Genomic DNA, 12,525 nt, shown 5'->3' with positions numbered 1-12,525 from the left:
AAAAAAAAGTTTAATCGAAAAATCAAAAAATGTGAAAGGAAGTGTTACATGTAATCAAATAATTAAGCAACAAACAAGTTCAATCGATGTTATGGTTATTGAGCGGCATGCCAGATGATTAGGATCAAATCTTTGTGGATGATGGAGCGGCATAGAGATGTGTATGTTTATGTTTTGCAATTTAGGTTTTCTTTTAAGTGGGTTTGTGTTGGGCTGGATTCTTTAAATGTGAAAGGAAACCCATATGTCTAAGTAATGGATATTTGGAGTTTGTACTAGATAATTCTATGTATACATATAAAAATATATAATAAATTAAAATAAATAATTCGAGCCTATCAAGCGAGCTTGAGTCGAGCCGGGGCTAGCTCAGGCTCGGCTCGTTTAAATATCGAGTCAATTTCGAGGGAGCTTTCTTCGAGCAAACGCACATCATCATACATATATATACATACATACCATTACCAAGCAAAAGGCCAATGGTTGTCGTTGAAGAATATGAATCTATTTTGAAAGGAAGTTCTTTGTTTGTTTATATATTCATTGATTGTTGGCTGTCCGTTGTTATCGTGACCACCCCAAATATCTTCTTCTTGTTGTTCCATTTGAATCCATCATATCATGCCAATTGATAATCATAATCGAATTCGCATCGTCCACTTCTATTATCCTATCGTCCCTGGAAGGTACTTACTTACTCTTTCATATATTTTTCAGGATATTAGGTTAGGGGTTTTTTTTTTTCATTTTCAAATTCTAGCTATGGCTCGCGTGTTGCATTGTTCAATTAAGGTATTGCCTAATTGTTTGATATCAAATTGACAATCATGAAAATTACTAGTACTGCATTGTTCGATGTCAAATTGACAATCATGTATTATTTTATACATCATCAGGGGAGGGGTTAACTAGGGTATTATAATGTTGTTTTTCATGATTTGGATTTTGCAGATACATACAAGAAATTAGAGTTTTCTTCCCTCTCTGTCATTGTGAAGAGAGAGAGAGAGAGAGAGAGAGAGAGAGAGAGAGGGAAAACAATATCTTCAAGTGTTCTTGTTAAGTAAATAATATATCAAAATGGAGTCGATTAGTGGAGATGATAATATGGATGGACAACAAGAGAAGATTTTTGTGGCTGTAAGGCTGAGGCCTATGAACGCCAAGGAACTCGCCCACAATGATTCTTCTGATTGGGAGTGTGTCAATGAAAACACTGTCGTATACAAGAATGCTATGCCAGACCGGTCAAAGTACCCCAACGCGTACACATTTGGTAACCAATATATCATATCATATCATAAAGATTAAAGAATATATTCCCCTTTCATGTTTAATAGTTAATACAAAAGTATAAAAGGTTAATACATGGTGTACCTGAAAAGTGTTAGGCCCAAATGGGTAATAATTAAATAATCCTGAAAAAAAATGGAAAAATTAGGGCCAAATTTTCAGTCCAAACGCCATTATTTTGGGCCACTTTTCCGGACCAAAAATTCCAAAACCGACCAAATTGATAGTGAAAACTGAGAACCAAAACTGAATGGTTTTCAAAAATCTAAAGATAGTGACCTGAAACAGAAATTAGATGAACTAGGAAACCTTTCTATGTAATAATCCTGTTTAATATCAACCTAATTACGTGTGTGTATGTGTGCGCGCGCGCGTGTATTGGCATCATTTTCCTCGTTATTTATTAAATTCTTAACTATGATGTTTGTTTTGGAAACAGACCGAGCATACGGGAGTGACGGTACAACAAGACAAGTATATGAAGAGGGAGTCAGAAGAGTTGCTCTTTCAGCCCTCAATGGCATCAACTGTAATGCTATTCTTCCAGTTTTCCAGTTCTGATATCAAATTGTATCACCTATTATGTTGTAAATTTAATTATTTCTTCAGCAAGTATATTCGCGTATGGGCAGACAAGCAGTGGGAAGACATACACCATGACTGGCATCACACAGCTTGCAATATCCGACATATTTGATCACATAAACAATGTAATTTAAGTGAAAAAAATTGAAAGTTTTAATGTGTCATTTACTCATTTAATTTGGAAGTTGAAAACTTATTTATGCTATTGTTTTCAGCAAATTGATAGAGAATTTGTGTTGAAGTTTTCTGCTATTGAGATTTATAACGAATGTGTTAGAGACCTTCTTAGTGCAGATGGTACCCCACGTAGACTACTTGATGATCCAGAGGTGAGTATTATGTTCTTAATTGTAAACGATTGCCTAATTAAACAATAGTTTAAACTTAATTGAGAGGTTTTTGGTGTCATCAGAAAGGGACAGTTGTAGATAAACTCACAGAAATACGTTTGGAGGACTGGACACATCTTATGGAACTCCTCGCCGTGTGTGAAGGTATTGGCAGTTTAACATTAATTGAACAAGCGATTGTATACAAACAATCAAACGGATGTGTTAGTGTTCATTTATGTTCGTACTTTAACAATATAAGTGAACGTTCACAAACGTAAATGGACAAACATAATTAAACATAGATTAACGAACATAACTCAATTAAAAGTAAATGTGAACAACTATGCGTTGGGCCTAAAAAGTTAACAAAAAAAGTTTAAATTGCAACGGGCCTAAAAATTTAAATGAATATATATTAACAAACGAACTTAAATGAACATAAACGAACAGCATAAGCAAATTTAAATGAATGAACATGAACAAATATTCACAAAGATAAATGAATGAACAAGACACATGTTCACAAACATTCATTATCATTAAATGTATATTGATAACTCATTTGTAATCACATTTATAGCTCAAAGAAAAATCGGGGAAACATCAATGAATGAAATGAGCTCAAGATCGCATCAGATTATTCGACTGGTACATTATTAATAATCTGATACTTATCAACATGAACAAATTTCTAGTTCCTTAATCACAATTCGTTTATTTTTAGACTATTGAAAGCACCGCCAATGAATTCTCAATGATTGACACCACAAGCACTCTCACAGCTACCGTGGTATATATTTCTTCTTGTTATTGATTCTTGAAATCAAAATGAATAAATACATAAATTGTTTCTTTTCTTTTGTAGAATTTTGTTGATCTAGCTGGAAGTGAACGGGCTTCTCAAACGTTATCAGCTGGTAAACGGTTCAAAGAAGGTTCCCACATAAACCGCAGTTTACTAACACTTGGAACTGTTATCCGCAAATTAGGGTTTGTATTTTCATTGGTTTATGTCATTTTACTCAAAAGTCAAAAGGGTTAATTGGTAATTTTCGGTAACAAACTTTTACGGACCATCCAAAACCATCAAAATTTCATTTGTATATAATGTAAGAAACTTTTAAAACTTTTTATCTTAGGGAGGTCAAAACAATGATGTGATAGCTAGGGGTGTAAATGAGCTGAGCTAAGCACGAGTTGGCTTGTTTCGAGCTTTATTACTAAAACTCTTTCCGCTTGACTCATTTATTATTTCTTAGTTAGTTTATATACATTTTTTTAATTATATTTTGTGTATATTTATAGTTAAAAAAATTTACATACACTATACTATATATTATATTTAGTTATATTTATTATAGTTTTATAGGTAATAAATAGTTAATTGTATAATTATATATGAAATATATTGAATAAATATTATATAAATAACAGGCTTGTTTAGGCTTGCGGGCCAACTCGAGCTCAATAAGTGAAGCTTAGGCTCGTTTATCAAACAAACTCATTTGTAGGCTCGAGCTCATTTATGCTAGGCATCATTTGAGCTTTTAATGAGCCTTTCTCAACTTCCGAAGTGGTTCACGAGCGGCTTGGCTCATTACACCCTTAGAGACAGCTAATGTGTTTGGTAACTTTTGACCATGCCTGACTTTTTTCTTTTCAACATGGGGCCTAAAACCGATTAACCTAGGTACATTAACATAAATATTCTAAAACTTTAATGTTTATTTCTGTCCTGCTAGACTATCTATTGTAATTCATATATCTATATGGTAGACATTAGTAAATTGTAACTTTGTTCCGGTTGTCTCTACTCATTATTCAATCAATCAATAACAAAGTAAATTACACACTTAGGGGCTATTTGGCAATTATGTGCTGAATCAATAAGAGGTCCGTCTAACTTAACCATTATGAGGCTTCATGAGCCATTAAGAGGTGTAACCAAACGCACTGTACCTCTGACTGATTTAGAGGTAGTCTCTTAATGAACAGCCACTAAATCTTGGTATCAAAGCCAAGAACCGTAGGACTGTTCTTGAGCCACTGGAACCTTGGATTAACCAACCTAAACCACTGATCAATCTCTGATTAAGCTTCACCTATCAATGACTCTTCTTGCTAGTACTTGCTCTGCAGAAAAGCATGCCCACTACTCTTATAAATTCCTGTTTACTCTATTGCCCACAAACTACGGGTATTGGAAAGCATTTATACAATCGTTCCCGATTGGGCATGTGGATGGTACAATCCTGTGTCCAGACTCGGTAGACAACCCTAGCTATCCTCATTGGATAGCCAATGATGCACACATCTGGATGATTATCATATCTACCATTTCTAAACTCTAGTTTCAATACGTTCAAGGAATGACCTTCTGAGACTTATGACTTGCACCGGAACAAGAATATGTGCCTAACAACTCATCTACGGAGTACACGTTAAAAACACAGCTTTTAAAGATCGAGATGAGACTCCAATCACCTAGGCCTCAGCCTTGCCCAAGAGTATGCAGTTGCTCTAGCCAATATTGGGAACCTGTCAAAGATAAGGATCTTGTTATGCTTGTTATTTCAGGTCTTCAAGAAAATATAACGGTCTAAAGTCCAATCTTCTTGCTCGCTTTCCAGCAATCATCTTCAATGAAGTACACAGGCTTCTAAGTTATCATGATTCATAAAACAACCGTACCAACTAAAATTGTCTCGCGGTTGTTGCATTTGCTGGTACATCTAATTGGCTACAACAAACCAAAATTGTCCTCGTTGGTCACGACTGACTCACCAGGCCACCACTCTGCGGGTCATCACTCCAAGCTTTTGATACTAGTGTTATAAGCCACAAAAGACTTGTCCAATGGATGAGGGAACCCATTTGGCTTATAAAAACCACATCAATTGCCTATACAACCGATGTGGGTCAAGTTCCATATCTTGCAATGGTTTCAGTCAATAACAGTCGACCCTCTTTAGGGGCCAACATCCTCGTTGGTCACGGTTGGCTCACTTCAGGCCACCACTCTGTGGTTGTGGTTGCCTGGTTGGCTCTGATACCAATGTTACAAGCCAAACAAAAGGACTTAACCTAAAAGACTAGTCCAGTGGATGAGGAAACCTATTTGGCTTATAAACCCTATATCATTTTACCATATGACCAATGTGGGACTATGATAAGATCCTAGATCTTGGTCAAAGATGCTATTGAAAAGGGGGAAAGTGAATAAAAGAGATGCTGAAGATTAGGGCCGGTTATTATTCTATTAGCTTAATTTTAGGGCCAGTTATTATTTTGTTGATGCTTATTTATATCCTTTGTTCTAGGTTTTGGGGAGATCAATGTTTATGTTTATGAATTTACTTGGTTAAAATCCTTGTAATGGAGATCTAATCCTTCTCGTATAGGATTAATTGGAGAATAGCCCATCTCGAATCGGCCCAACTATCCTTTAATTTCTTGTTTATGTTTTGGTCTCTATCAGACTAGTCCCTTACCTTGCAATGGTTTCAGTCCATAACATTCTTGCCATAGTTATCAAAAGCGCTCGCCTCGTGCGCCCAGGCGCAATTTTCAGGCGAGGCGCAACCATATCACCCGGCACCATCAAAGGTGCTCTTCTATTAAGTTTTTGGCCAAAAATGGTTTTCTGGTGATTTTTCAAGCCCGATTCCGGCCACTTTTTGGTAAACTTCTGCAAATTTCGTCTAGGACATATCTGTGGCTGCATCACCGGGGAGCAGAATTAAGAGGAGAGAAAGAAGAAGAGGAGAAAACTAAAGAAAATACTTTGGCTTAAAGCTTATCCTTAAACAGTGTTTTACAGAAAAGCTGCAGAAAGGACTGTTTCAATAGTTAACAAAATTCCCTTTTCTTTCAAAATATTTTGAATTATTGTAGCGAGTACATGAACACGACTATATTATTTTTTTTAACAGCTAATTTTTGTTATTATTTCTTTTTACACAGATTATCTTAAAAGGCATAATTTTATTTTGAAACTAGTCAGATGACTTTAATATCTAACCATATTAGTTCTATAAATATATTTAGAGAGTAATATTAATTTTATATACTTACAAGATATATTTGTTATTTTATTCAATGCATAACATATTTTATTTATTTTTCATTTAAGTACGTTTTTTTTTCTCAGGCCCTCGCTTTTTTTTCGCCTAGGCCCCAGGCGAGGCCTATGCGCCTTGAGTGTGCCTAACGCCTTTGATAACTATGATTCTTGCATCCAACCGGATTACTTGTTTCTTCACACCTTTGGCTGCCAATGTTTTCTTTACCTCCATCCCTACAATTGACACAAAATGGACTTCCTGTCCAACCCTAATATGACTATATTAGTTGTTTACTTGAAATAGAAAAAATATATTCACCTTAACTGACTTTTTTCATGTTCTTAAAAAGTTATGATTCTTCTCTTATCCTTTTGGAAACCAGCCATTTTCTAACTGTCAAATTTTATCGACCACATGTAGCAAAGGGCGAAACGGTCATATTCCCTATAGAGACTCAAAACTAACACGAATCCTACAAAACGCACTTGGAGGAAATGCAAGAACCGCCATAATATGCACATTGAGTCCTGCACATATTCATCTTGAACAATCAAGAAACACACTTTTGTTTGCTATTTGTGCCAAGGATGTTAGAACAAGTGCCCAGGTTAATATTGTCATGTCAGAGAAGGTATTAGTGAAACAGTTGCAAAAAGAAATGACCAGATTGGAAAATGAGTTAAAAAGTATGGCGGGGTCCACAAATGATTCTGACGTAATAATCAAAGAAAAGGAAGTTCAAATACAAAAAGTGAGTTGCATTGACCCGTTATCTTTGATTTTAACCAAATTTTGTTAATCTGACATAAATTTGACACAAGTTAGCAATAATTGTGGATCTAATTGCCAATTAAGTTTAGTTTGTTATACTAACGTGTTTTGATCCGTTTTCTTTTTATCTAAATTTGTTAATTTGACACAAAGTTTAGAAAAAATAATGATAGTTGCTGATCTAATTGCTAATTAAATCAATTTTTTTATTTTTTATTTTATAAATAATTAGTTTATTATAGTAGTGTCTTTTGACCCGTTTTCTTTTTAGCTAATTTTTGCTAACGTGACACAAATTACTAATTGTTGATCTGATTATCATGTAAGTCATAAAAAGATTTTATTTTTCATGAATACTTAGTTTATTATAATAATGTTTTTTGATCTGTTTCTTTTTAATTATTTTTTTTAATCTGACATAAATTAATTATAATTGGTGATCTAATTGCCAACTAAGCCAATTTTTTTTAGATGGAGCAAGAAGTTAAAGATTTGGTTCAGGAGCGTGATCTTGCTCGAGCTCGTCTTGAGGACATATTACGAGCTGCTGGAGTTGAACAAAATGTACTGCCATGGGTATGTGATATCTTTTCAGTTTTCCCTTAACCCAATAGAGGCATGTTATTTTCAGAGTTATTAATAATATGTTGAGAATTGTAAGAACCACATAATATACTTGATATAGTGCATAAAAGATAATATGAAGTATAACGCCTTGTGTATCACATTCAAAATAAAGGTACAATGAGTTATGCGATTCACACAGTTCTGAACGTATTATTGGTTTTGAAATGAACATTTCTCAAAACTAGGGTTGTAGACGAGCCGAGCCAAGTTGGGCTCAGGCTTGACTTGTAACTAACCGAACCAACTCAGCGTGGCTCATTTATCTTAGCGAGCTGAAATTCCGAGTCATATTTTGGGTTGTAGTTTGTATATTCAGATTTTGACTTCAATTTTAAACAAGCTGAGCTAACAAGCCATCTAAACGAGCAAGCCAATGAGTCGAGAGTACCTTGAACCGAGCTCGGCTCGGCTTGCATAAAAGCTCAAGTCAACTTGTGGCTTGTCAAGACAGCTCGTTTATTTAGAAGAAAACTGAATGTTATATGTTTACTGCGTTGATATGCATAAAAAGAAAAAATAAACTTATTTTTAATATACACATAAACCGTAAGTAATGAACTACAATATTTATTTATAATTTATGTATAAATAAATCTGGGTTATACTTTATGCATAATAAAAATTTGGGAAATAATTTAAACGAGCCGACGAGCAAGCCAGCTAACGAGTCTAACGAGCGAGCCAATGAGCCTAGCTTACCTTGGCTCGAGCTGGCTCCTTTTGTAAAATGCTTGATCCGGCTCATTTATTTTTAAAAAATATTAATTATATATTTTTAGCACATTGATATATGCAAGAAGAAAAGGCAAGATTATTTGTTACATGCACATAATGCGTATTCAACAAACTACAAAATTTGTTTATATATAAAAGCCTATGTTATATTTTATATATATTAAAAGTTGGGCTTTAATTTTAAACGAGCCGAGCCAACCAGCTGAGCTTAACTTGACTATGTTAGGTTAGGCTCATTTACAAACGAGCCGATTTCAAGCAAGCTACGAACCACGAACTTGTTGAACAACCCAGAACCTTGATTAAGTAACAAACAAACCTACATGCAGTTTTTTTTCATTAAGCCGTTAATATTATCATGCAGATTGATTCTGCTTCATGGGATGCAAGCTCGATATCTAGCCACCTACGCAACAATTCATGGGATGCAAGTTCAGTATCTAGCCACATACGCAACGCTTCATGGGATGAGAGTTCGGTATCTTGTCACCTACGCAGTGGTTCATGGGACGAACATTCCATGTCAGATACATCTGAGTTGGCGATCAACACTCCTCTCGGCCCCACTTCAGTCAACACATACAGTTTCCCGAAGAACCATAAACTACATAATCCAAACGAAGACCATTACGTTTTCGATAATATCACCCCGCGCGAGTTCATGAACCAATATTTCGGGCCTGACACAACACACGTGTGGGAAAAGCCTTCCCCAAAAACCAGGGTAAGTATAGATTCAGTAGATAGCTTCAAAGAAGTAGAAGAAGTGATTATTGAAAAAGATGAAGCGCAAGAAGGTACGGAGGGTAATTTAGGAAATTCACATGTTGAGCAATCTCCTCAACCGCCAATTGAGGATGAAACTTCTTTAAAAACTTCAGTTTTAACAAGAAGCACAAGTTGCTCTGCTATTGTTGATGGTGACACGTCATCTTGTTCGCCTGTACCTGAAAAGAATGTGGTTGTTGAATCGAAATCGGATTCGGATATTAAGAATTTAGCTCGACAAGATTCTAAGAGTCCAACCATTGATGAGAAAGAAATGCCGCCGATTGATAAGGTTATATTAGACCTTTCTCCATCATCGAGGACACTCGAAAAAGTCATGGAGTATCACCTTAGTGGAAGGTTTAAAGATTGCATAGTAAGGATTTTGCTCTCACACCAATATTAATTTCCTTTTTCTAAAAAGATATTTTATTTTAAATTATTAGCGTCAAATAATAAATAAGTGTACCCAGTAAAAAAAATCCACCAAAGGGGAGGGTGAGATGAGGGCAAACATTTCCTCGGGCTGGTCCCAGTTAGAACCCCCCCCCCCCCCCCCCCTTCACGTCTAGGGCTGTAAACGAACCGAACGTCCATCCAATTGTTCACTGGGAAGTTAGTGCATGTTCGTTTGTTTAATTAACGAATGAACACGAACAAAGAATTCTGCTTGATTATATAAATGAACGAACATTAACAAGAATTTGTTCATTTACGCTCGCGGATGTTCGGTAATGTGTTCCTTTATGTTGTTTACGTTCATTCATGTTCGTTTATTAAAGGGTTTTTATAATTTATATCTTTTAGTTTATTATCCAAACATTTAATTGTTATGTTTTTAAGTTTTTATTATTTAACCAACTTAACTCACTAAACCTAAATTCACTTCTCTCAATCTGGTTTTCTCTCATTTGTATTTGTTTATGTTTGCTTAAGTTTGTTTGTGTTTGTTTAGAATGTTAACAAAAGAACACGAACAAGGCCTTAATTACTCTGGTCAACTTTCGACCTGTTTGACTCTCCTTTTCTTTTGACCATTTGTTTGACTGGTAAAGCATAACCCAAATAAACTGATGCAGGATCATGCATATTATTCATTTATTAAAATTTTGAATTTCCTAAGGTATCTTATTTAGTATCATATTAGTTTTATGAGTCATTGTTATAATATAAGGTCTAGGGTTTATTATCTATTAGTTATTGATTTTGATTAAACGTGTAAACCTTGAAGGTTTAGAACCTTTTGGTTCCAAGCTTTTGATTGATAATCATGAGTATTTGATTGCCATTTGATGTGTGCACAGTTCCGGCATCATAAACGCCGGCCAACTTTCGACTCATTTGAGACTCCTTTTCTTTTCTGCTATTTGTTTGACTGATAAAATAACCCAAATAAACCCGTTCTTGATACAAAAATGATGTGTTTTATTATTATTATTATTATTATTATTATTATTAACAATAATTTATGTGAAGGGTACACCTCAAGCAATTGAACCAGAAGATGAAGCCAAGGAGGCTGAAAAACAGTGGAGTGTGGTGTTTGAGGATCAAAGAAGGAAGATTATTGAACTATGGCATGAATGCTACATACCATTGCTTCATAGGACCTACTTTTTCTTGCTCGTTAAAGGCGATCCGTCGGACTCTGTGTACATTGAAGTCGAGATTAGACGCTTATCGTTCCTCAAGCAAACGCTAGATCAAGTTGCAAGGTCATACTTCGTTTCTCTCTCTTATCATTCCAATATAATTTTGATAAACCCGAGCAATGCATTTGTCCATAAATGATATATCAAATATGATATATCAAAAATAGGTCCCTTCATAAACTGTCCAAGCTGAAGCAAGTTGACCGGTTTGAGATTCATGTAGTTTGTTTTTGGCGGTTTAACAGTCTGGCAAATGGCTTTGAACTTGAAACCGGCCATTTAACAGGTTTATATCAACTTGCACGAATCGTCCTTAAACTAGTTACCAAATTTGATCAGCCAAATAACTGGTGTCGTTCAAAAACAAATTAGTTATTTAGGCTTATAACATTTTTTTGGCCTTGGTCGTATACAGTTTTATTTTTAATTTATTGTTTTTTCATTAAATTACAAGAATAGTCTCTGTGAGAGTTCAAATTCAAAAATGCCCTCGTCCAAGTATATACCGAATTTGATCAACCAATTAGTTATTTAGGTTTATATCAATTTTCCCCGGTTTACAGTTTTATTCTTTATTATTATTATTATTATTATTATTATTATTATTATTATTATTGTTTTTTAAATTATAAGAATAGTCCATGTAAGGTTATTAAAATAAAAATGCCCTCATGTGCAATTGTGCACTGCACATGGCTAAACTTAACCCCCTAAATATACGTCCGCTAGAGCAAACGACGAAAAGTGTGACAACATATTAACATAAAGGATTATTTCTGTAATTTCTATCTTTTTAAGGATGATTCGTGCAAGGTCATATAAACCTAACGACGAAAACTTTAGTTTACTCTATTATCTATACATTCCTTTGGAATATGCACTTATGTATATGAATTACAACATGATTCATCTTTATCATATTAAAACTCTAATAAAAACTAACATTTTTGTTTGCCGAAAACTAACATTTTTGTTTGTTTGCCGAAAACTAACAGTGCACGGGCACTGAACCTCGAGAGGGCGATGTTGAGCCGGAAGCTTTTGAGGGAATACACATCAAGTGAAAGAGAGAGCATGTTTGTCAAGTGGGGAATTGATTTGGAATCTAAAAACAGGAGATTCCAATTGGCTCAATTATTATGGATACATACAGATGATTTGGAGAAGATTAAGGGAAGTGCAGAAATTGTTGCAAAGCTTGTCGGGTTTGTAGAACCAAACACGCCAATGGAATTGTTTGCGTTAAGCGTGGCTCCTCCCAAACCAGAACCACAAGGCGGTATTCTCTCGAGCTGGAGAAACGCCTTCAACTTGCTAAGATATTAGGCCTGTAACCAAACACTAAGCAACCTTAATCCAACATTCCAATTTTACCAGAACACTAGGATATTAAGCCATATCCAAAAACTACCCTAGAATGAACCCATACCCTCTGACCAAACACCGAGTAAGCTTAATCAGTTGTATACTTATCCAACATTCCAATTTTGTCTGAAGGTATCTTTTTTTTTGCTCCATGGTTCAAAACCAATGTACATGTTTGTACTTATTGGAATAAAAGTTTACTTTCAGCATTTTTAATATTAAAAACATGTTTGGAATTGTGTTACAAAAGTGATTATGTGTTATGCTGATATTAGATGGTTTATGATTAAGGAAGAATAGATAAACTGATAAACAGACCTATAACACAAAAAC

At 34.8% G+C, this 12,525-nt stretch overlaps 1 protein-coding gene across 1 annotated transcript; it reads left to right on the top strand.

Moving 5' to 3' along the window:
* Nucleotides 1–1,080: 1,080 nt before the first annotated feature.
* LOC143630372 (kinesin-like protein KIN-7F) lies at nt 1,081–12,275 on the top strand. Its single transcript, XM_077099410.1, has 13 exons — nt 1,081–1,276; nt 1,733–1,822; nt 1,903–2,003; nt 2,094–2,207; nt 2,291–2,372; nt 2,791–2,858; nt 2,935–3,000; nt 3,076–3,200; nt 6,695–7,025; nt 7,517–7,621; nt 8,772–9,551; nt 10,652–10,890; nt 11,823–12,275. The coding sequence occupies exons 1-13, from the start codon at nt 1,081–1,083 to the stop codon at nt 12,151–12,153; spliced, it is 2,628 nt and encodes an 875-aa protein (XP_076955525.1). The 3' UTR covers nt 12,154–12,275.
* The last annotated feature ends 250 nt before the right edge of the window (nt 12,276–12,525 follow it).

This window comes from Bidens hawaiensis, unplaced genomic scaffold (genome assembly GCF_021521415.1).
Source record: "Bidens hawaiensis isolate Kalapana, Puna unplaced genomic scaffold, B.hawaiensis_p1.1 tig00005653_1, whole genome shotgun sequence".
Lineage (NCBI taxonomy): Eukaryota > Viridiplantae > Streptophyta > Magnoliopsida > Asterales > Asteraceae > Bidens > Bidens hawaiensis.
Note: the sequence above shows the minus strand (reverse complement) of the source record. Positions and strands in the feature narration are given on the sequence as shown.